This window comes from Charadrius vociferus, unplaced genomic scaffold, assembly GCF_000708025.1.
Source record: "Charadrius vociferus isolate BGI_N301 unplaced genomic scaffold, ASM70802v2 scaffold136, whole genome shotgun sequence".
NCBI classification, from domain to species: Eukaryota; Metazoa; Chordata; class Aves; order Charadriiformes; family Charadriidae; genus Charadrius; species Charadrius vociferus.
In genome coordinates, this window is record NW_009648960.1 from 24,700 (window position 1) to 47,468 (window position 22,769).

The 22,769-nt window shown below is 41.7% G+C and overlaps 1 protein-coding gene across 1 annotated transcript in view; it reads right to left on the reverse strand.

The window, feature by feature from the left end:
• The window catches only part of TRPM8 (transient receptor potential cation channel, subfamily M, member 8), a 42,014-nt gene extending 20,296 nt beyond the window's left edge, over positions 1 to 21,718 (reverse strand). Inside the window, exons 1-13 of the mRNA XM_009887561.1 lie at positions 21,602 to 21,718; positions 19,955 to 20,028; positions 17,001 to 17,157; positions 12,499 to 12,676; positions 11,969 to 12,141; positions 10,644 to 10,818; positions 9,474 to 9,547; positions 6,341 to 6,538; positions 3,879 to 3,981; positions 2,906 to 3,024; positions 2,272 to 2,562; positions 1,045 to 1,140; positions 19 to 148 (exon numbers count right to left, since the gene is read on the reverse strand). Of these exons, the coding sequence (XP_009885863.1) occupies positions 19 to 148; positions 1,045 to 1,140; positions 2,272 to 2,562; positions 2,906 to 3,024; positions 3,879 to 3,981; positions 6,341 to 6,538; positions 9,474 to 9,547; positions 10,644 to 10,818; positions 11,969 to 12,141; positions 12,499 to 12,676; positions 17,001 to 17,157; positions 19,955 to 20,028; positions 21,602 to 21,718 (1,885 nt within the window). The remainder of the gene's footprint in view (positions 1 to 18; positions 149 to 1,044; positions 1,141 to 2,271; positions 2,563 to 2,905; positions 3,025 to 3,878; positions 3,982 to 6,340; positions 6,539 to 9,473; positions 9,548 to 10,643; positions 10,819 to 11,968; positions 12,142 to 12,498; positions 12,677 to 17,000; positions 17,158 to 19,954; positions 20,029 to 21,601) is intronic.
• Positions 21,719 to 22,769: the final 1,051 nt, after the last annotated feature.

The window sequence follows — 22,769 nt, forward strand, 5'->3', positions numbered from 1 at the left end:
CTTAAAGAAGGCACTTACCTACTGCTCTTGTCTCATACTCATTAGCAAGTTCCTCAGACTCACCAGCAGCATTTATATCATTCTTCACTTTTGCCATGCTTTTCAGGAGCTTACTGGCCCCAAGGGCTGCCAAAGTGCAACCTCTGGTCTAGAGAGAGAGAGGGGTAAGTCATGCAAAGCCCTCTGCAAAGAGAATGTGAGAGATTCTTTAAAAATCATCCCCCTTTTTTGCAGCTGCTCAGTTCCCAGTCAAGACTGGCAAATGAAGATCCTGTTCCACAAAACAAGTGGTAACCATCAGCGTACTATTGCAATAGCAACTTTGTGACCAGTCTGAAAAGTCTTGTGTTTAATAGTTACATATCAGTTTTGCATCTCTGGCTGAAGATTCACAAAAGAGGGTCTGATCCGTCATGAGCTACACTACTGTTTTCACTCTCCACCAGTCTGGATCAGTTGTGTGTACCCTGAACTGCCCAGATTATGTCAGTCCGTTCCATTCAAAATGTCTACACATTCAGGGAATGTTTCGGACATGCAGACCAACTTGTATCAACACATACAGGGAAGAAGCACTCCATTTCAGACATGAAGACCAACGTAAACAGGAGCATCTAGTAGCTTTGCTTGCATTAGCCTCACATTTACAGCCTGCAAATTATGTATTGGATACAATCATCACTAAATTTACTGTCTAATCAAAATTAAAAATGGATTTCAATCAAATACCTGTGATGAGAACACATCCATATTATGGAATGGTTGGGAACTCAGCATCCAAGCTTGAGCGTGGATGAGAACATACAACTATAGGTAAATGCTAGCTGGACTGCTGACTCACACGTGACATTAGGAAAGGAAAGTAAGAAATCCACACCCAAACACAAAATGGGTAATATTAAGCCTACTTGCAGAGCCATCTAGCAATTATCTTTGTGGTTTTGTGTTTGAAGATGGATCTAGAGCCTTCAAAAGCCTACAAACCAAAGACAAGGAACACCACTGTGATATTTGCAAAGAGGAGTAAAGGAGAATTCAACTTACTTGCTCCCAAATGACTTTTGACAATTCTTTTTTGTTCTGAAGAACTGACCAAATAAATAGAGCTTGCAATGGATGCCTTGTAATAGGACACTCATCCTGAAAGAAAGAGCAACAACTCCTCAGACCTAAGCTCACTAAACTGTTTTCAACTGGAACAAATCCTAGTCTGCCACTCATCTGTTTTCATAGTCGATTCCTTTTACAGACAGCCCACTGATCTTCTCTCTTGGCTATGTGCCACTTGTCACACACTAATGTAAGTCAGTGTACATTTATCCTAAGCCTTATATTTTCCTATTTGGTGTGGAAGAATCAGCCTTCCTGTTTTTCCTAAAGTGGGCATTAAAGGATATTTGGGTCAAAGTCACTTTCTGCTTTAAGCCATGCGGTTCAGATAGCCTCATTCACAGCTTGACTTTGTGTTTAGGTAACATAGATTAATATCCACTAAAAGAAATACTAACTTTATACCAATATGCCTTTTGTGTTTAAGTAAGACCCTGAACTTCACAAAAACCTAATTGGAGAGGAATTTCTATACTACCATCTTCTTTGCATTAAAGCAATTAGCATCTGGGGATGGCAAAGCCATCACAAAATGACTCCTGAGCAACAAAACTTTTAAGAACCACAACCTTTGGCAGAAACTCTTAAAGCTAACCAGCATTTTCAAACTAAGCTTCCCCCGCATCACGTGTTGTTGCATTCCATCTCTGCAGTCAACAACTGTTTTCAAAAGTTTCTTGTCTGATGCCCAAGCTCCAGTTTTGAAACTCAGATCTGGATCTGATGTTTGGACTTACTGTGTTGTGATAACTAAGTCTGGTTCTACCTGACAATGAGATGAAATGAAGTCCAAAAGGTGCTTGACACCCTTACAACAAGAAGGTTTAAGACACAAGAGTCTGTACCAAAATATGAGTCCAAATTCCTCATGCCCAGCCGGCACCTCTGTACCAGGCTCTGAAGTTATGTTTGAACAAGTTACAAGCCTAACTAGAGCACGGATTGCTCCAATAGGAAATATTTTAACTTAACACGCAAATAAACTCACCCATATTTCTTGTAGTTAAATGACCCTTACATGCATTTGTAAAGTGGGGCAGTATGTTAAATGTAAAGCACGGCTGAGACTATTAAAGCAAATCCTGCTATAACAGAAACAAAACAATTTTTATTTTTTATTTTCAAGGGACACACAGTGAAATCAAACAGTTCATCACTTACTGCAAGATGTATCTCCATCTCATCCTTGCTATTTTTGTCATCTCTTTTAAGACCTCTTCGGAAGTCTTCAACCATCTTCCACACAAATGTGAGGAGTGCATCATTATAGGAGTTCTTTGCAATCTGCAGGTTCTTGAACACTAGGCTGCTGAAGTTGTTCGTGTACAGCTCTCTAAGGACCTCTGTGGTAAGGAATTTCCTCAGATTCAAGCCATTTTCCAGGAAGAGACGGACAAATTTGGGCCTGTCTTTCACTAGGGCTGTGAACATGACATCCTGCAGGTCAGAAGACTAGGAAGAAATGGAAAAGCAAATATTAGGAAGCGTGTGAGACATGTAAAGATTACCTAAGGGCCTGACACATGTGGCTAACTGCCACATTTTCCCTCACGCTTCCATATTTTCATTAGAATCAGATTTTTCTGTATGCAATTGCCTTTTTTGGATGGCCTAGAATACTTCTGGCATGGGCAGATAACCTTTGCAATCAGTGATGTCAGTGCAAGGAGGAACAGACACTCTTACTTATCATCACAGAGATTGGGGTGCTGAGATAGTGGCTGCTGTCACAATGTCTCTCTTCCTGCTACTCCCCTGTCCCGTGTCACTGTACTCAGACAGAAGTGGTCTGTACCTCCCAGTTTCGGTCATTGGTGAAGATCTCATCACTGGCCAGGTCCAACTGGTTCCACTCCAGCAGCAGCTTCAGCTGCCCATTCCAGTTATCTCTGTCATGTTCATTGGTACTGAAAGCTGCAGAAGAAGAACAATCCTCTAGGTAAAAGACCTGAGACAGAAGATCTTCTTGGCATACTTATTCATCTCTGCTTTTCACACTCTACCTGACAAGACCCTTATCAAGTGTCTTTCCCCAGACTCATTTTCCTGATTGGGTTTTAGAGGATACTGGAGGCTTAGAGAGATAATTATGGTCCAACATAGGCCACAAATGAGCTGCTAAGAGCACCTCATCAACCAAAATCAGCACATCTCCTTCAGGCTCACCGGTGTCCTGCATACATTACATAGAAAGCTGTAATGTTTATGGGCTTTCTCCATGCACAGACAGGAAGATGAGGTCTGCCCAGCCATCTTCACCAAGTAACAGTTCTACTCTGCTGGAGTAGTAGAGAGCCCAGGTTCACAAAAGTCACTGGGGTTGCTTGTCCTCCTGACTGACTCCCTGGTGTGTTGCATACTTGTATGCTACTCTCAGAGACACTATCCTAGCATCCCCAAAGCTCTGCAGACTGTCTTCCTGATTATCTGAAATGAGTGTTGATCTCACCCACACTAACAGATCCCATAATGCTGCTGTAGGCTGTCCACACCACTGCAGATGAATCATAGAATTGTCTAGGTTGGAAGGGACGTTTAAGATCATCAAGTCCAACCATCAACCTAACACTGCCAAAACCACCACTAAACCATGTCTCTAAAAGACAAGCTCCACACTGTGGCAGAAGATTAAACTCTAGAGAGATGGCAATGCTCTCAGGAAGGATGTTCTAGAAAATAAACAGCCATCTTTTTCCATCTATTTAAAAAAAACCAAACAAACAAACAAAAAAAACCCCAAAAAACAAAACAGGAAAACAATTACTTGCCTTTGTACAGAGCAAAAGAAATGGCATTGCTCACAATTTCATCTCCAGCTTCTTCTATTTTGATAACTGTCAGCAAATGTGGGTTCTCAAGGACTTCTTTGATCTACGGAAAGGAAAAGTTCAACTTCACAGCAATCTAGGCTGTTTAGTAGTTGATCTCCTAGAGCATCTTTAAAAGAAATTTCCCATCACATCATAGCAAAGCTGCTTCTCGTCAGTCCTCTTTCCACGTACAGTTAAAATTTAATCAAGTCCAGATAGAAGTAGATAATGAGATTTATTTTAAAGTCACCAAAGTACAAGATTAATTATCCTCTGAACATATAGCAAATAACTGTGATTCCCCCTATGCAGAACATCATAACCAAAAAGATATAATCTCAGTAATTGAAATTACTCATAAAGAAAAAACAGATGGTGACAGCAAAAGTTTCAACAAACATCTAGCAGTTTATTAGAGAACAGTATCTACCTCCTTGTGCTTTGTCAAAAACAGAGATCATTTCTCACATAACCAAGCCTTATAAAGTTATTTTCATTCCAGCACACAGAAAACAAAGAGTGTTAGCCATTCTTGACTGAAGGATGAGGTACACTCCAAGGCAGCTCAGCAGAAACTGTAAAGAGTGTGGCCAGGTGACCAAACAGGGAAAACTGCCTTCAGCAGCTCCACACCCCTAGTGCAGAGCTCCTTCTGGGAACCAGAGGTTCACAGTCTGATCAGAGGGAAGTTCTTCCTCTTCAGGCTTGGACACCGCAGCCCCCAGCCTCAAAGTGCAATTTCAGACTCGCCTCTGCAAAAGGCCATCCCCTATTCCTGCCCTTTTTCCTGTAAGCTTATTTACAGAAGTAGAGAATTGTTGAGGTTGGAAGATAGCTCTGGAGATCTCGTTCATGCCCGCTGCTCAAAACAGGATCAAGTGGAGCAGGTTGCCTACTGGAACCTGCAGGTTGTGTCACGGACTCACTCTGCCAACCTCTGACCAAGAGTTTTGACTCAGGCCTTACCAGAAACAAGAGCTCCTTTAACTTCAATACCAGAAGCTTTGTTTGGCTTGTATTAAAGAAAACACGCACAAAAGTTTGAGTGCCTGAATTCCACTCGGGGGCCTGCAAACAACTTGCAATGATAAATTTATTAAAAAACAAGAAAATAAAAAAGTTAAGGAGGGGCAGAAAGCTGAGAGAAGGAGTCTTAAATGTACAGGAAGCAATATAACATTTTCCATCCCCATTATGAATATCAACTGAGGTTTCAATATGCAATCACTCCCCACTCCCTGCTCCCCACTGTGAGTGTGGGTAGGAGATAATTAACCAAGAGAGGAAAAACAGAATCAGACCCCAGGATAAAGCATCGGGCAATTAATTGAGAAAGTCGATTAGCTCAAGTTAATGGATTGTTCAGTGAGCTGAAATGTTGTTGGAACTAAGACTTCTGAAAAATAACTGAACATTAAGATTTTTCTGGAGCTCCATTTCCTTCTGTCCCTATTAAGAACAGAAGTATATCTAAAACCAGGTCCATCTGAAGGTCAGGTAACCAGAGAGCCACAAGAGTTTCCCGATACTGGCCCATGCAATCCAAGATAGCAAACGGTCTCCTTACTTCTCCCGTTTTCCCAGTCTCTAAAATAACAGTTACATAAGCGATCACAATGGTGACTACATGCTGAAGGCTCTACCTCTGGGCAAACAGGCAAAGAAAAGCAAAAGAAGAATTTACTGGTGTATATACAGTGTTGTACCTTCAACTGAATACCCTGTAGCAGTATTAGTATGTCAATGCTAACGGAGTCCCAATGGAGATGGTGCAGGGATGCTGCTGTGGTGAAATACTGACCAAGTAGGCCTCTAGTCCTAAATGTCACACTCCTAGTCTGTAAGGGAAATCTGTCCTGACCAATATTTTAAGGAATTCAGGAAGAAAGACATGAAATTTTGGAACAAACGAGAGAATCCTGAAGTAGAATCACTATGGTTTGAAAGTCCATGGGCTAGCAGCCATAATCCTTTGGTCTCGGAGCAATCCAGCAGGATTTAGCAGTGTGAAGCCTGATTCATCAAATATCCAATTTTTCCACTTTCACAAAGCACACAAGGGGACTGCGATACCAAGCACCACATCAGCTAGGAGACACATCCAACAGCCAGTGCTCCACAGGAATCACAAGCATCCAGGGAATAGACAGTTACAACACATCTGGCCTTACCTCTCCTGTCCTGCCTTTCCAAAAGATTGAAATTCCCCACCCCTTTTGTTCCAATCGCTATAAGTTATACGAGTTTGGAATTTTTCTTTTTTAAATCCCCATGCATATGTCATGGCAAGGAGCCCTATACATCCTATAGGTAGCACCAGATAGCAACATCCCTGATTTGGAAGTCACTAGTGGCTTCTGTTTCCTCTACCCTTCTCCCACCTTCAGCCTTGCTAGCTCCCAGCAGTAGCACACACTTACCCACTTGATCCAGCTTTCAGTCTCCTCTTCCGAGAGCCTTGAAATGGTGCGAGGCAGATACCTGAGCAAGCTCTCCTTGACACATGAAGAAGCAAGACTGCCTTCTGCCTCCATCAAGCTAGCAATAACATCAGCGATCCGGCCAGACCCTTCCACCACAACACAGGGAATCTTACTCTTGATGGCCAGGTTGATAGACTAGGGAGCCAAAAAGAGAGGTGATCACTTGAAGCATGACTGTGTTATTAGAGCCTACTGTTCAGTAAGAAAGCCTAAAGATTTTAGGTTTGACTTAGGCAAGTAAAACAGAAACCCATGGTCTAGAGCGGTATTTTTATTACTACCTACTGATACCTTACCAATGACAACTCTTTAAAAGAGCATTCATCTAATGACAGAGGGCTGTGCAGAGCCCCACAGAAACTGAGGTACAGAAATCACCATCTGCCAAATTTTAGAGTTGATTGGCAGATCAGGAAAATTGTTAAGTGGAAACGGCATTCAGGACACATTACAACACTGTCTAGCTACAGTCACTGCTGTTTTATGGCACAGCATTGCTCAAGTAACACCACAGCTGAGTACAAGGGATCTGGCTTTATTTGCTGGAGATGCACGCAGCAGCCTTTTACAGAGTTCACTTCTGTAGCATCATGAGAATATTGAACCGCAATGGTACTGAATGTCTCCAATAGTTACCTAGGTGATTTCTCACACAGAAATGTTGTATTCTGCTTACCAGCAAGAAAAAAAAAAAAAAAAAAAGTGTTGAAATACTGATGGAAGGACCATTAGCCCTCCTGTTGCAAAGACCACAACAGAAGACAGTTATTTAATTTGCATCATTACAGTTGAGAACACAGTCACCAGAATAGAAACTGTCTGCCAGCAAGGAGTACGCTAGGAGTCAATGCAAGTTATGATCAACCACTGGAAAGACAGAACTTCTATTAGCTATCTGAAGAGACAGTTTCCTAAGAACAACAAAAAAATGAACTTGACCCCCTGTCAACTGGACAAGGGGTCCATGAGAAAAGCCAACTAGATCAAAGTGGTCTTCTTAAGAAAGAAGTTTTATATCACAGGGGGTTTAAAAGAGAATCTTGAAACAATTTTACTTATCCTCTGTGAAAGCTGGTTCCTGTCATCATGCGGCAGTTACAGAAGCTGAGAAAGAGGGAGTCTTTCCTGGCCAACACCACTAAGATTAAGGCATGGCAAGGACAGGTGTCCACAGCATGAAAACTGCTGTGTCACTTCGGGCTGCTCAGAGACTCTATTTACTCCTTGAGAAGATGGCTTCACCAACAAATGAGTGTGAAGGCAAGACACAAATGTCTCTGTGTGCTAGTAACACCAATAAACAGCCAAGAGACTGGCATGAACCCTTAAATGAACTATCATCCAGATACTTTTCAGAGGAACCTCTTGCCATGAATTTTGCTTTTGATTTAACAGGGCTTTTTTTCATTCTGATTGAATAGCTAGTAAGTCTGTGTTATGTATCATTTCTTAACAGCAGGTTTGAGGTGTCTCCATAATACACATGTAACTGCAAGGCTGCCAAACTAACTACACTGTATGGCGTATAGAAACAGCTCCGTCAGCGGTGGCCAAATCCTCTCATAAACATCGGTGATTTGGAGCTAAGAGGGGATGGGCATATTAAACGTCATTTTCAGCAAAGCTTTGTTCTAAAACCTGAATGGATGCTTTATTTCATCTTAGGACTTCTGATTAACACACTGAACTCTGCATCTCTATTCACCTACAATCTACCCATGGACAAAGCTAAAATTAACCATTTGAATGAAACCAAAACACACAGGAAGCATACAGGGAGGCTGGGATAACGATCTGAAATTTCAGAGTGGTTCCGACTAATTGATTAGCGTTAGCAATGAAGAGGTAACAGAGACTGTGGTTTGAATTCACATTGTTTGTCATCCTAACAAGGAAAACAGTTTGATTAGCCTCAATATTAACAGCATAGCTCTAGTCAGAACAGCTAGTACCAAGAACACACCTTCAAAAGAGATAATTATAAATATCACTGTGCTTGAATTTTACTGACTTAAACACTGACATGCTGTTTTCATTGTATCTGACCCTCCTGCAAAATCCAGCCCCTTTCCCAGCTCCTTCTCAAGGTCCTTTCAGCCCAGCCTACGTCAGCTCTTTTTCTTGCTCTTTGTCAGAGCCATCTCATCCTCACTGTTGGTGTTCCCTTCCTACACAGCCTGACTGCACGTCCCCTCACTTTGAATTCCCTGGTGCCAGGTCCCTTTGCTCTTTCAGACCCACCCTCCTCCTTCAGTCCACTCATCTTCACTCTTGCAAGGTGGAGGGGGAAGTAACAACCCTCTTTTTTGACCCTGAGACAGGTGTAGAAGTCATCTTTTTTTCCCCCTTTCCTAAATGTTACTTAGACATCCCGTTTCAAGAAATTTCTTTTTGCCTTCTCCGTTCTGTTCATCCTCTTCCTGCCCATCACTTATTTGAAGATGAAGCCTGCTGCTTCCCTTATAGGGTTCAGGGTCAGCAGAGCCCTCCTGCCTTGTTCAACTGCCTAGCTTTAAACTAGGTGCAGCCCCCTGTTCTCAGGAGCAGCAATCACAAGTCAGTTCAAGCAAGCTCTGAGATGGGGTATCTCCAGCAGAGCTGATCTTCCCTATGTATTACAAGAAAGCACTAACCTCCACTGAGCATGGGCAAGCCAAGGTTTCCCAAACCAAAGATTAGGCACATTTGTATAAAAAGGATCAAGAGCTACAAGGCTGACAAAGCTTCTTCTGGTTGCTGCTCAAATAAACACAAGAAACAAACATTTTTGTGCTGCATTTGTTATGGAAGAACTGAGACAACTGAACTGTCCCAGCCAAAAGATTTCCAGGATGCCAGCCCAAGGTAGAAACTTTGCACAGAAAATTTGAACTGAAACAAACTTCATAAGCTTAAATGCAATTGCAAGGTTTTTCTATAGCAAGTGCTGGGCAAGCTTCAGCAAATAATAGGACTGTCATGTTGCTTGTGGAGTAATGACTTTATCATGTTGCTTGTGGAGTAATGTCTTAAATATTAGAGCGATGCCTCTTCTGTTGCTCCCAGAAATAAGTAAAAGAAATAAACTTACTTTCAAAGCCTCTTTCCAGTTCCCTCCACCTTGGGCAAAACACACAATTGGAATCTTTCCACCATAATTAGACTCTATGAAACATGCCAAAAGAAAAAGAGAAAAAGATTCAACCCATTAATGCAGTTTGAATAACTTATTTTTCCTAAGTACAATGAAAGAATTTTCAAGCAATTCATGCAGACACCAGTTTACTGCTGATTTTGCCAAATCTATTAACAGGTTTTCCTGTTTTTAATGAAAACTCAGTTTGCCTAACATTCTGCATAGCTGGCTTCAGACGCCCTTCTCCACCAGATGCATTTTTCCTCCTCACAATCATAATTTTTACTAGCCCCAAAGTCCCCAAAACATGTGATTTTATTCTATTTACCTACTGCTCTGACCATTCTGAGTCTAGGTGCTAGGTTCTTATCACAAGTTGAAGATTCGGAACCTCTGACTTCACATTTTCAATTGTAAAGGAAAGCTAAGAATTCCAAAAATCTAGAAACTACTGTTTAAGAAACATACCAAGTTTTGTAGTGATTCTGGGTGCTTCATCATAACTAACAGCAAGTCCACTTTAGGTGAGGTACACAGTAAATAAACACCAAACTCTTTAACTACGAATTTCCTGACAAGGCTTTTGATTTTTTCCTTTTTTCACAAAGAGGGAGCTGAAAGAGCAATGTTTTAGGAGCAGGTTTCAGATGCAGGTTTCAGTCACCCTCACAAATGAATATTTTGGCTTTAGGAGCAGGTTTCAGATGGACCAGTCACCCTCACAAATGAATATTTTGGAAAAAGTCTAATTTCAGCTCCTGTGTAGTTGTGCTTCAGCTACCTGGAATTCAGTGCCAGGTGGGAAATACATAAAAGGGTCAGCTTGCAACAGACAGCCCAGCAGGAAGGGAGGGAAGGGTTCTAAGGCTGAAAAATTATTTGCTGTGTCTCACAAAGGACTATTGTCACATACAGAAAGGAAGATGAGGGGAGTGGTATTGCTCTGAAGAAGCCTCCTTGTTCCTGAAAGTGCTCAAGATGCAGTGCAGATAACACATCCCTGCCAGCTCAGCAGCCAAGGGATACTACCACTACTTTTTTGTTCCCTAAAAATTACTGTAAATCAGCCACAAAGCATGCAAGGACAAAGGAAATGGAGTTCTGCAACCTGAGAGCCACACCTACCTGGGATAACCAGCTCTGAAATGTACTTTTCTAACTGAGTTCGTACTTTTGCCTCTATCGTTGGGTGCCCATGGGTGCCATTATCAACTAGTAATAGGTGGGTATGATTATTATCCAGGCAATAGAGGGGGTCTCTCTTGAGATCATCCATTATGTAGTGGGCTAAGTAGTACCCCTGGAAGCACAAGCACAGCTTTTAACAGAGATCCAATGGCAGAGCATGCACAAGCCTTCAATGTTAAACCAGTGACAACTGAACACCTAGCCATCAACTATTCCTCATTAGTTAGGAATCTGGGTTTCCTGACTCAAGGTAGCGTTCATGGCAGTCCCAACAGCAACAAACCAGTGAGAGAAATCTGATACAAGAGCACAGCATAAATATTTCCAGACAAAACTTTTCTTTACAAGAGCAGCCTGTAGTTGAGATTATCTTCTCATAACTTCACCTCAGCAATGGAAGAGTGGAAGTTATTTGCAACTGTTAGGTCCTTTCAGAAATCCTGTTAAGTAATGCACACTTCTTTCAGCCACAAGAAACAATAAATCTGTGGCAAACCTATTTTTAACACCTCACAGAATCACAGAATCTTTTAGGTTGGAATGGACCTCTTGAGATCATTTAGTTCAACCCTCAAACCTCCTTAGAGCCCTCAGTAAACTAAACTGCTTTTATTTATCTAGCAGGATGTTTTTTTAGACATTTTCTATAATACCTAGTGGACAAAAGACAAGGGTCTCTGACAATAGTATTGATGAGCAAGATCCGTAACAGCAGCAGCAGGTGTATGTCTTAATTCACAGGAATTACCACTATGGGCTACGGTGTAGGGATTTAGCAGCAGCTAGAATAACCATGGAAGAGGTTATTCCCTAATGCTCTGCCAGACATGAAATTAGAGCAGCTGAACTTCCACAAAGACATGCTAAGGCCACAGCTGAAATCCTCCCCGCCAGGCCTGATGTGTGCAACCATCTTGTTCCCTCCTGTTCTGGGAAGAGCACCTGATGTTTTGTCTCACTGCTATGCACACGGAAGAAAAGCTGGCCCCAGGCTGAACTGCTTAGGACACAGTAGGTTAGGTTAAGTAGACAAATGTACTTCTACACAAACACTGCACTGGAAAGCATTCTGCTGAGGTCTGCTTTGCCAGACATACAAGCAGAGCTTGACTGACCACTCAACTCAGTCATCACATGGCTGATAGCATCAGCCTGGCGCAGATATTGTTACTGCCGAGAGCAACAGTCAGTCAGTGACATAATCTGTATAATTGACAGCTGAGCCACCTCTTTGTTTTCCCACCAATCCATAGGTTTCTTACGTCATTATCACCACTGCGAATCAGACTTTCTCGGTTTGAAATCATGCCCCAGGCTGCTATGCCAATAGCCACCACGTTCTCCTCTGAGCTCCGGCTGATGGTGTTGTCTCTGACCACTTCTCCGATGTACTTCATCAGCCCGTAATGCGTGCCTCCTGTGAAAATCCAGGCCCCTGGGGACAACATCCAATAACCTGGGAGGATGGAGTGGAATACCCACCCTCCAAATGCATTACCTTTAAGACCCCACAACCCAATCCCCTCTCAAGACCTTACCGCGGAAGAGACATTTATTCTTCAGTTAAACACAAAAGATGTGCTACACAACATACCTTATGTTACCATGGGCATCCTGATGACTAGGTCTCAACCCTGTTACTTCCAAACTGTTAGGTTACATTTGCCCCAAGTGCATCAGCCAAGCAGAAATAAACTGAATGCTCTGCTTCCCTGCTGACCCTTTGAGCTGCTACCTCTCCAACAGTACTATGCAGCAAGAAAATAATACAGACACATTTGCAGGTCTCTACCTTTGGACTGGGCAATGTAGATCAGCCTGCTGAATATCTTGCGCATCCGAGGCTTGAGTGCAAAGTTCTTTGCGCCCCCAGTGACAGAGATGACAAGGTTAGGTGTTTTCAGGTGCCAGTGCTGGGTCATGAGATCATAGAGTGTTTCAGAGTCTGTGTCGCATGACAAACGGATGTACTTGGATGACAGAAAAGAAGAGAAACAAATAAGCAAGAGATAAATAGTGATAGCTGGGAATAGAACAGGAATTGCATTTTTTTCCCTAATGTATATACTCTTATTCCAACAAACAGTAGACAAAGGGTGAAGTAATGACAAACCAGAGCTTAAGTCTTTGTTTCTTCCTCTAAAGCATCTTTATCCCCCCCCTACAACCAGACATCCATTACTAAGACTTACAAGGTGATCTGCTCTCTCCACAGATCAGTGCTCAGGTCTGGAGATAAGGCACAGTCTTACATCAAGCAGAACAAAAGTGGTAGTGTCAGAGCAGCAGCATAATGAATAACAACTGCTGGCATTAAGATCTCCCATCTCCACTGTTTCCAGGTTCAGACCAAAACTGCAACTAGCATTTCCAGCACCCTGGTTAGTGGGGTCAGAGGGTAGTGCAGGGTCCAGGTGGCATTACCACGTTCTGCCACGTGCATCTTAAATTTGGCAGAAGCTAAACTGTGTAGCCCCAGAAAATTGTTTTTGCCATTACTAGTAAAAGTCCACAGGCTTTGTACTGAACTGAGAGTGCAGATTCTCAGGATCTCTTTGGCCTGAGCTGAGTATAGTTGTGACAGCAGTGGTCTAGCAGTGTAATAACTACTGTCTATGTTTTATTTACTTTAGGTTATAGCAGTAACAAGCAGTTATTCTGTGGGAATTGAACAATTTATGACCAGAATAAAAGGTGGCATGGAAGAATGCAGACACCAAACAACAGAGGTCCCAGTCTGTAAAAACAAATCACAATTGCCAATAACAGTCACTATTCGAGCACAACCTTGTGAACCAAGTAACACTATTTTTAGAAATAACAAACACAACCAAAAGAACTGTATAATTCAGAACCACTGAAAAGAAAGAGCATAAGTAGACTGTCTTGAGAGAAATCTATAGAAAGAACTCCAACACACACAAGGAGGATAGGACCCCCTTGATCAGGACTGAAATTGTCCCTTCAAAGATCTCAGGAGTTAAATAAAGCCTTCAAACCCTCCTTCCACTGGAGGAAGGCAAGAGCAGTGACATTGGGATTCAGAGGAACATTGGAAGGATGAGCACAACTCCAAGGAAATTTATGGTATAACATAATTTTATTTGTAACAAAGCTATTTATAGCCTGGATTCTAGATTAGTGGTAGCATTGTTATATATATATATATAAAAATATATATGGTTTTTACATATATCATTGGTTTTATATATATAAATAATAATAATTACAGTTGTATCTTTATTACACTATTAAAGCCTTCATTTGACTAACTATAAATTCCAGGCTCCATGTGTTTGGCTTCCCTATCATATCATACACCCAGAACAGCATTTTAAGTATAACGCAAAACAACTTCATCGAATTTGTAGTAAAGCTACAACTCAAGTAACTCAAACTAAAGAACACAATAAACTGTTCCAGGACAGGTTCCCAGGTACTTATTGCACCTGGCTCCTTCACAGTGGAAGTCCAGCAGGCTCCAGCAGCTACACAGGAGAGCTAAGAGAATCCCACAGCTTCTGCTCTCAGAAGCATCAGCCATATGAAGCCTTGGGTGTTTTTCAGGACAGGGTGCCCCACAGGAGAGGGGACCCTGCCAGAAACATTAACTGTTCCACAGAACTGGGAAGCCATCCCCACAGCAAATCTGGTTAGCTCTGTAGTTAGGAGTCATTTCTCCTAAACCCTACTGGTACACAAAGTATGTTGTATCTGTATGACTACCTTTGTTCGATCAACAGTTAAGGTTTCCAGTTTAATAACTTGGGTTTTTTCATCTATATATTCAATGTATCAGCAACTAAACGACTGGCACTTGCCACCTCCAGAGCCCTTTGCAGGCTGTATTCAGGTGGGTGAACCCCTCCGTTCAGCCACTTTCTTTCTCGGAGGTACAACGATGCCACCTCCTGGTACAGCCGGCTGGTGCACCCCAACCATCACCGATCCAAACAACCCTCAAACACAGGCGAGGCCGAGTGTATTTCAGTAGCTGAACTCAGAAATGTATTCAGACAAATATATTTTTCAGATTGAGCTCTACCTCTACATAAAATACAGCAACTGCAATGTCCTTGGATGTTAAAGAATCTGAGCAACACCACAAAAATAAGAGAGTGCAAGCAGGACTCAAATGTAGAGATTTTGTTGGTCCACTCATACCTAATATTTCCACTCAGGACTTTTTAGGACTCATCCATCCTAAAAAGTATAATGTGGGGTATAAAACTTCCCATCCCTCATTGATAATAGTCTGAAACTCTTAGGTTATCTTGGGTTCAAAGTTCTCCACGCTGCACAAGATCAAGAGAAAACACTTTGCAATGTTTAAGACCAGCAGGTGCCTGCCTTGCAACACAGGGAATGAGAATGTGGAACAGAGACATAACTCCAGCCAATGTGCTGGTGGGATGGGTTAGTAGACTTAAACACAGCATTTGACCAAAGTATGCCCTGAAACAGGTACAGTGGCCCTGAGAGTCCTCATGAAACAACTAAGGACACACAAACCAATTTCTAAGGTGGGAAGGGGGACACAACATGAGGAAAGAACATTTCAACTTTGAGAACTCATAAATTTTTGCAATAGATCAAATAATTTCTTCTTTCAGTAACGGTACACAGCAGTACACAACATAGTAGTATGAAGCTTAAATATGCATATTACCAAATATGTGAAGAACTTGGATCTGTTTAAGCATGATTCAAAACCTTCCATCTTACTTCCCACCCAAACGCCTCTTTTTCTGCTACTTTCCATAAAAAAAGCCCTAATTAATTTACATAGCATGCTCTGGTTTTCGTCATTTATTTTGATTGTCTCAAGAAAGCTGCACTGGTGGTAAATATCAGTCACTTAGAAGAGGCACATGAGCTCAGCCACATGTGAGTCCTTCACACAGTGTCAGTCTAAATCATCAGAAACAGCAACACCAGCTATTTTCTTCTTTCCACCCCTCCACTGTCCCCACATCAAGGAAAAACACAGGGGAAAAAAAAACAACAACAACAAACAACCCACAAACAGAATAAAACCTGTAAAGTTCCACTGTTATTTTACATCCCCATTGAATTCTCCATCATTGTAGGATCTCCACCCTAGGAAGTACTAAATATTCAATCGGTTATGGGCCTGAGCAAACTGGTCTTTGTCGATATGCTCTGAGCAAGAGGTTTGGCTAGAAAACTCTGGAGAGCCCTTCCAAACAAAATTACTCTATGAGGGTGTGGGGCACACAAGCCCCACTCCACCATCCCACAACATCCATCAGAGTGTCCAGTCCAAGATTAAAATACAATTGCACAGAAATGAGCACTGCCCATCACAGACTGTGATGATCTGCAAGTAGAACAGCTAGGGAGGAAGGAAATATAGGTCAGTAAGCTCTGTAGGTAAGCGTTGGATGACATGCCATGCAATGTTAAAGCCATTACAAAGCATGAGTGATGATTTTGTGGACTAGCACACAGGTACATGCAGCTTCTGTACGGAAGAGTACAGATCCTCCGAAGGTTTTACACCCCTACAGATATGAAATCCCACGGTTATCATTTCATGGATCCTGTTGCACCTTCAAAGGCACAGCATGTTACACGTGCTCCTCTCCCAAGAGTTGCACTGGTGCACACCCTCACATAATTTTCTTTCTAAACCATAAGTTGGTCTACACTGGAAAGGAGCAATGTTCCAAAAAAGCAGCCTTGTCTTGGTGTTAATGTCAGATAGTCAGGAATAAAGCATGTTTATCAGGAGCTTGATGATTCAGGCACTTGAGTTTATTAGGTTGGGTTCACCAGTAAAATGCAACCACATTTCGGTATAGATGGGGACCACAAAATGGCCACTGTAACTGCACTCTGATATAGTCAGGGTGCAGAGTTCCAGTGAAAGACATCATTTTAAATTATATTGTACTAGCCCAAGACCTTCAGAATTGTATTTACAAGGCAATTACAATAAAACTGGCAACATGAAAAGAGAAAAATAATAATTGAACGTCACCCTTATTCACCCATTCTTCTGCCATGCCTGGAAAAAAATAATCTCTTTTCACTCCCATCAGCCTATGAAACAAATAACATAGAAGAAATTATTCTCCGTTATCTGTTTTCAGGGCTTGAGAAACAAGCTTGTCTCCTTTGTAGCCTAACCCTTCCATTCCCATTAGAATAAAATCGACTTTAGCGTCACCTTCCTTGCTTTTCAGGGGCTTCCACTGGCTTTGTATTCAGGACTCTGAATATGGTGCACCCAACAGGGGCCTGACACATACCCTTAATACAATCACTTACCTTTCCTCTTTTTCCCATGTTTTCAAACTGAATGTCCCCAAAGGCATCAGTAGGAAGTTCCCTGGTGTGCTTCTTGTAACTCCATTTTTCATTGGTATTAATCTGAGTGCCCTCTATGTGTTGATTTTCAGGGTATCCACATTTACATAAGTTGCCCCTGAAAGAGGAGTGAATAAGCATGAAACCCCCCAGTTACCATCCTGAGCATAGAAAGTAAGCTCTGATACATTTATTAACAAGAGACAAAATTTTTCCCAGCTGAAACCACCTTCAAAACTTCTGCTCAGTCAGGACATTTCCAAGAAGTGTTATTCGGCAGCAAACCTGGAGCCAGTGGAATACAGGGTGCCTCCTGTAGCCGTCACATCTTGTGCAAAGTCTGGGAGCAGAGTTGTGCAAACACAACAAGCCAAGCAGCAGGTGGAGCTACAGAACCAGTTGTGCATGGGGCTCTACTTGGATTTGCTAAGTGGCAAATTAACAGCTAAGAGGAACCAACTCTCAGCTGAGACCAGCACCTAATCATGCATCCTCCTATAATCTGCTTCCGTCTAGCACTGGGCACTGAGTGCTGTACATCTCAGGAACCAGCCTGCGCTGAGATCTGGGCTTGACACTTCTGGATGGGCCTTACCTATGTCACCTCTTTTATTATCCCATACCAAGTTAGATCATCAGCACCTTAATTTGAAAGCCTACAGCTGTGCGCAGAAATGAAGAAAATGAACCACAACTTGGCATCAGACACCACCAGAAGCGACCCCATCTGCTGATAACCCGACGTGCACAAATAGTTTCTTTCCCTTTTTTGTGCTGTCGACCAGGTACGAAGAGTTCACTAAGATAATTACTAAGGGTAACAACTGTCCATGCAAACCCAGGGCCTGATTGGTGTCTAAGCACGTCTAAGACATTCACATCAAGAGGAAATGGACATCTGGTTTCTGAGCAGATTTTGCAGGCAGTTTGCTGTGTTCCAAGCACATTCCCCCACCACTACCCCCGTCCGCTGTACAGCATTGTGTGCAGTCACTACAAATGCCCTCCTCACCAACACTGAAATTGCATCAAGGGGAGGACGAATCTGTTCTTTGGTTGCGCAGGACTAGTTGGGAAAGCCAGGAGAATGCTTTTCCTAGGAAAAGCTGCAGCACAGACCATGAAATCTTATGCATAGCCTATATCCCTGCTTCCTCAGAGAGCACGGAGGAAGGGTCCTGGCTTATTTCAAAGACAGGGTTGACTGACAACTGTAGTCAGCCAAGTACAGCAAGCACTGTCAACAGCAATAGGAGGGAGGAAGTGTGGCCCCTATGATCTAAGTTAACAAGCAAGATCAGGTAAACACTTGCACAATGTTTATTTTGGTAGCTAACAGCACAAAAAACGTAGATGAGGAGACAAAGCAAGAGGAACAATGCTATTAACAGCACCGTGCAATTTGGGAATGTAGAGAGGGGAAAAAAATGCATCGGCCCAAAAGGATTAAGATGAGGACATTAATTTGTGGGCTTACAGTGACCTTTACAGTTAGCTTGCAGACTGCAAACATCAGATTAAGTAATGTTCTCCTCTGAAGATTGCTGTAAAGGGAAGTCACAGCACACCTCTCTGAAGAGCAAAAAACTTATAAGCTTTCTTCTACTCCGCTATAGCTTGAAAATAAACCCAACTTAAAATAGATAGACAAAATATCCCAGCAAGTTATACAGTATGACTTGCAATCCTTCCCCAGTGGATTTGTAGGAAGAGAAGCTGATAAGAACCAGCTCTCCATCCTTTGTTGGTCCTTTGCCAGACATCCCATTTTAGATGGCAGAAGAGGACCCTAAGTAACATTTTCTGAAATAAGACTAATTTCCCTCCCCCTCTCTCTCCAAGGCACTTTTTGTCCCAGCTTCAGAAGAGAATGGAGTTTCTGAGAGCCCTCAGAGCTCTATATTAGGACTTCTGCAGCTGCGTTAGTTTGATCGCTTTTCTCCTGAGACTACAAAAAAAAAAACCAACCCACACCAAAACAAAAGCAATGTTACGGTCCTCAAAATTACATTGCATAAGTACTTGTGCCTTAATATGGAGCAAGTATAATATCCTATCTTAAGAGAATATCAGCCTGAGCAAAACCTAGTAGCTGTATCTCTCTGCTGTAAATGTTTGTGCATGGAATTTCCAATTTGGGTTTAAAAGGAAAATTTAAATTAGGCAAAGCTCTGATATATACATACATTGTTATACACCAATACCAGTGCTACTACTGCATCCCTAAAAGCACCTATATACTGACACAATTATGCTTCAAGTAGGGAATTTGGTATTGAAGTCCTTTAACAGAGCTGCTGGAAGGTATGCTGACAGAGTTAGCATAAAGGTCAGACCTCTGGTTTTCCATCAAGTTAGTTGTGGAGTAACTCAAACTGATATATTTCCAGTTTTTACATGAACCCCTGACAGTCTAGAGCAATGATCTCCAAAGTGGGGGGCGCATTAAATAAACTTGAAAAAAAAAAAAAAGAAAGTGTTTATTTCATCTTTATCTCATCCTTTTTCTATTGTTATTTTTGTGTATGTTTTATAATGTCCATAATATTAGTACAGTAGTAGGTGTATATAGCTTGTAAATAAACATATATTGGGCAGGATTCTCAAAATTCTTGTACTGATGGGGTGTGCGATCAAAATAGTTCAGTGAGCACTGGTCTAGAGCTGGGACAAGCACTCCAGGGCGCCTGTCCGACCCCAGGCATACACAAGCAAGCCAAACAAGCAGTGACAACAAAAGGTTGTACAAGCAAGACTGAGGTGAGGTTGCACTGCTAGATTAGGACTCTTAACAAAAAAAAACCCAACATTTGCTCCGTGCTGAACCCCCACCACATAGCTTAGCAGGCAGAAATACCCTCAGCTCCCAGTCCCCCCCCCCCCCCCTGGAAAACAAGAGAAAAATGTCTGCTTACATTGACTTGGTGTCTTTTGTAAAAAAGACACATTCTCTCTTCTTAAAGTTTTCTTGGATGAAGTTGACCAAATCCTTGAAAATAATTTAAAAAGCATTTACTTCTAATAACTCATAAACAGAAGAAACCTCAGTAATAATATGGTCAGTTTAAACACAAGGAAAACTGGTACAAATTCATGAGTCTCCATTCTCAAAGTGGATGGTGGAGGGCAACTAGAAAGCACTGAATGGACATAAAAGACTACTAAAAATCACAAATAGGCATTCAAAAAAACATGTGATATCAATATTTTTATATCTATCAAACACAATATATACTAAAGAAGCAAAAGGTATGGCCTGCCCCCCCCCAAAAAAAAAAACTTGAACAGCAAAACTGATTTGATATCCTAAGAGTGGCTGAAAAGCCTATTTTAATTTCAACTTTTAATCCAAAAGACCCACATAGAAAGCATTTTACTTTAATTCAGTGGCACAATACTGTTAGCTGTATACTATAGGGCATTTCTATTTGCATGCATTGCCATGTTTCCAAATAACTTGCAGTACTGACAATATTTTTCAGAGTGGTTAACTCTGGTCTAAGTACTGCTTAAAAGACTATGGCAAACACTGTTTCTTCCCAAGGGGGAAAAAAAAACCCAACAAAAACATTAACGTTCTCTTTGGTAGGGGCTATTTTAATTCAGCACAAAAAGAACCTATCAGGAGACCTGAACAACTAAAGTCCTGCTTTATGTGAGCTCAGTGGAATGCAAAGTCTCTCCGGCTTGTTTAACCATTAACTCTCATATTAACCTTGAAACTCCACAAGTGTAGGCAAAGCTTTAAAACTTGGGAGTTGCAAATTCACTCCTAATCTGCCTCTTCAAGCTAGAAAAGCAAGGAAAAAAAAGTTCTCACTCACGGATAAAGGTTTGGGGGTTTTGTTTGCTTTTTAGCACAGTTATATTTGCAAGCCAAGATTTAGCTTGGGATGAAAAGGGAAGACATACAGCTATAGTTAAGTTTACCATTTTGATAGCACACTTGTAGTTGAACAGCAGTTAGAGAAAGTTATTCCAATTGGAAAAGCCTTCTTTAAAAAGGACTATAATATCCTAAACAAGGAAAATGGAAGAGAACATATTTAGCCAGTAAAAGCCACAATGATGCAAGACCAAAAAATAAAAAGGAGGGGGAACCACTTGCTACAGACCTAAGAGCTAGTCATTAGGTCTCTTGCAAGCCCATCAGAAGCAAGAAATCTGCCAGACAATCACTGTGATCAGCAAATGATTGAGGCTTTTCAAGGGATGTTTAACATAATTATGTGTTGCCTGCCGTTGCCATCAAGTTAGGTGAAGAGGCTGGAGTTCTTCTTTATAGAGACAGAGGATTTGTCTCTAACTGATATGTGAAAAAGTATGTAAAACCAGGTGACTAAGAATGTACAATAAAGAGTTACAGGGATCAAAAGGAATGCAATACATCCTCAGACTTTCACCATGTCAACAAAGCACTGCTTCTGCTTGAAGGGAAACTTCACCATAAAGGGAGAACTGACAAATCAATCATCCTTCTCCTGACATGACCTAATTCATAACCCCTGGGGCCCACTCCCAAGGCAACACCCAAGCTTATTGACGATGTACCAGATACTCACAGCATCACTGCAGGACACATCTATGCTGCGAGACATGCTAGAATAGAGGAGTCTGGAACTCTCAAAATTGCCATTTCTTCGGTGTCTCATGGTGCCCATAGAAACCTGAAAGAGCATGGCAGAGAGGAAGACAAAAGAGCAACGCTCATTTCTTTCACTAGATAAAAACCAGCAAGGACACTTAGTGCCCTAGGAAGGCAAAGGAGAGGTTATTCGAATCCAGCATAAAGAATTAGGAAGTGTATTAATTCCTAAAACACAGAACTAACATGCAGAGACATTTTTTTCTCTTATTTCGTACCACAAAGAGACTTTCCTCTTTCTCTCCTCACTCCAGAAAGAATTCCAAGCCAACATGCTTTGAGAAAGGAACATACCTTATATTCCATCCCATTTAATTCACTGCCAAAATCCCTTCCCACCTCTGATGGGAATTCTGAGGAACTTGTGCTATTCAGTGTTTATATGCAATAAGCAGTTCCTAATCCAGTGTATTTACAAATTAAATGGGATATTAAGCAGAAACATTTCCATCACAGAGAAAACAAACTACAATGTAAAAAGAAGTTGGTCTGGCAGTACACTAGAAGCTTAGAGTAGACGCAGCACCTGAACACCGATCCCTCAGGTCTCCGTCCAGTCCTGTAATAAGGACAGTTAACATGTGTGATCTGAAGATTAAGTGGATTTAAAGTTTGTTGGATCCAAAAGTTAACAAGTCACCCTTGGAAGCAAACACACTTCAGTTGCCCCCTAGAGCAAACACCTGTATTGACCTCACTGTCTTTGAAGGAACATCACTTCATTTGCACCAAGGCACAAAACAAAATTTTATTTATGTTAAGAGCAAATACTTTAATTCCCTTTACATTACTTGGCAAAATAATATTGGAAAATGTCTTTTCCTGAAAGGAAGGCTGGCAGCCAGCTAACTCGGTGAGCTCAAATTCTACTTCTTCCAACACTGTTTTCCCTCCTGCCTTTTCCTCTTGCTCTGTATACCAGGCTTGCCTCTCAGGTGATACTGCCACCGCATGGCGAAAAGCAGCGCTCCCAGACACAGGGACACGCGTTCTCCAGCTCTGATGAAGCATCCCTGTGTATATATCGAGATATATATATATCTTTTCAGAGATCCAAACCCTAGCAATTTACTTAGAGCAATCGA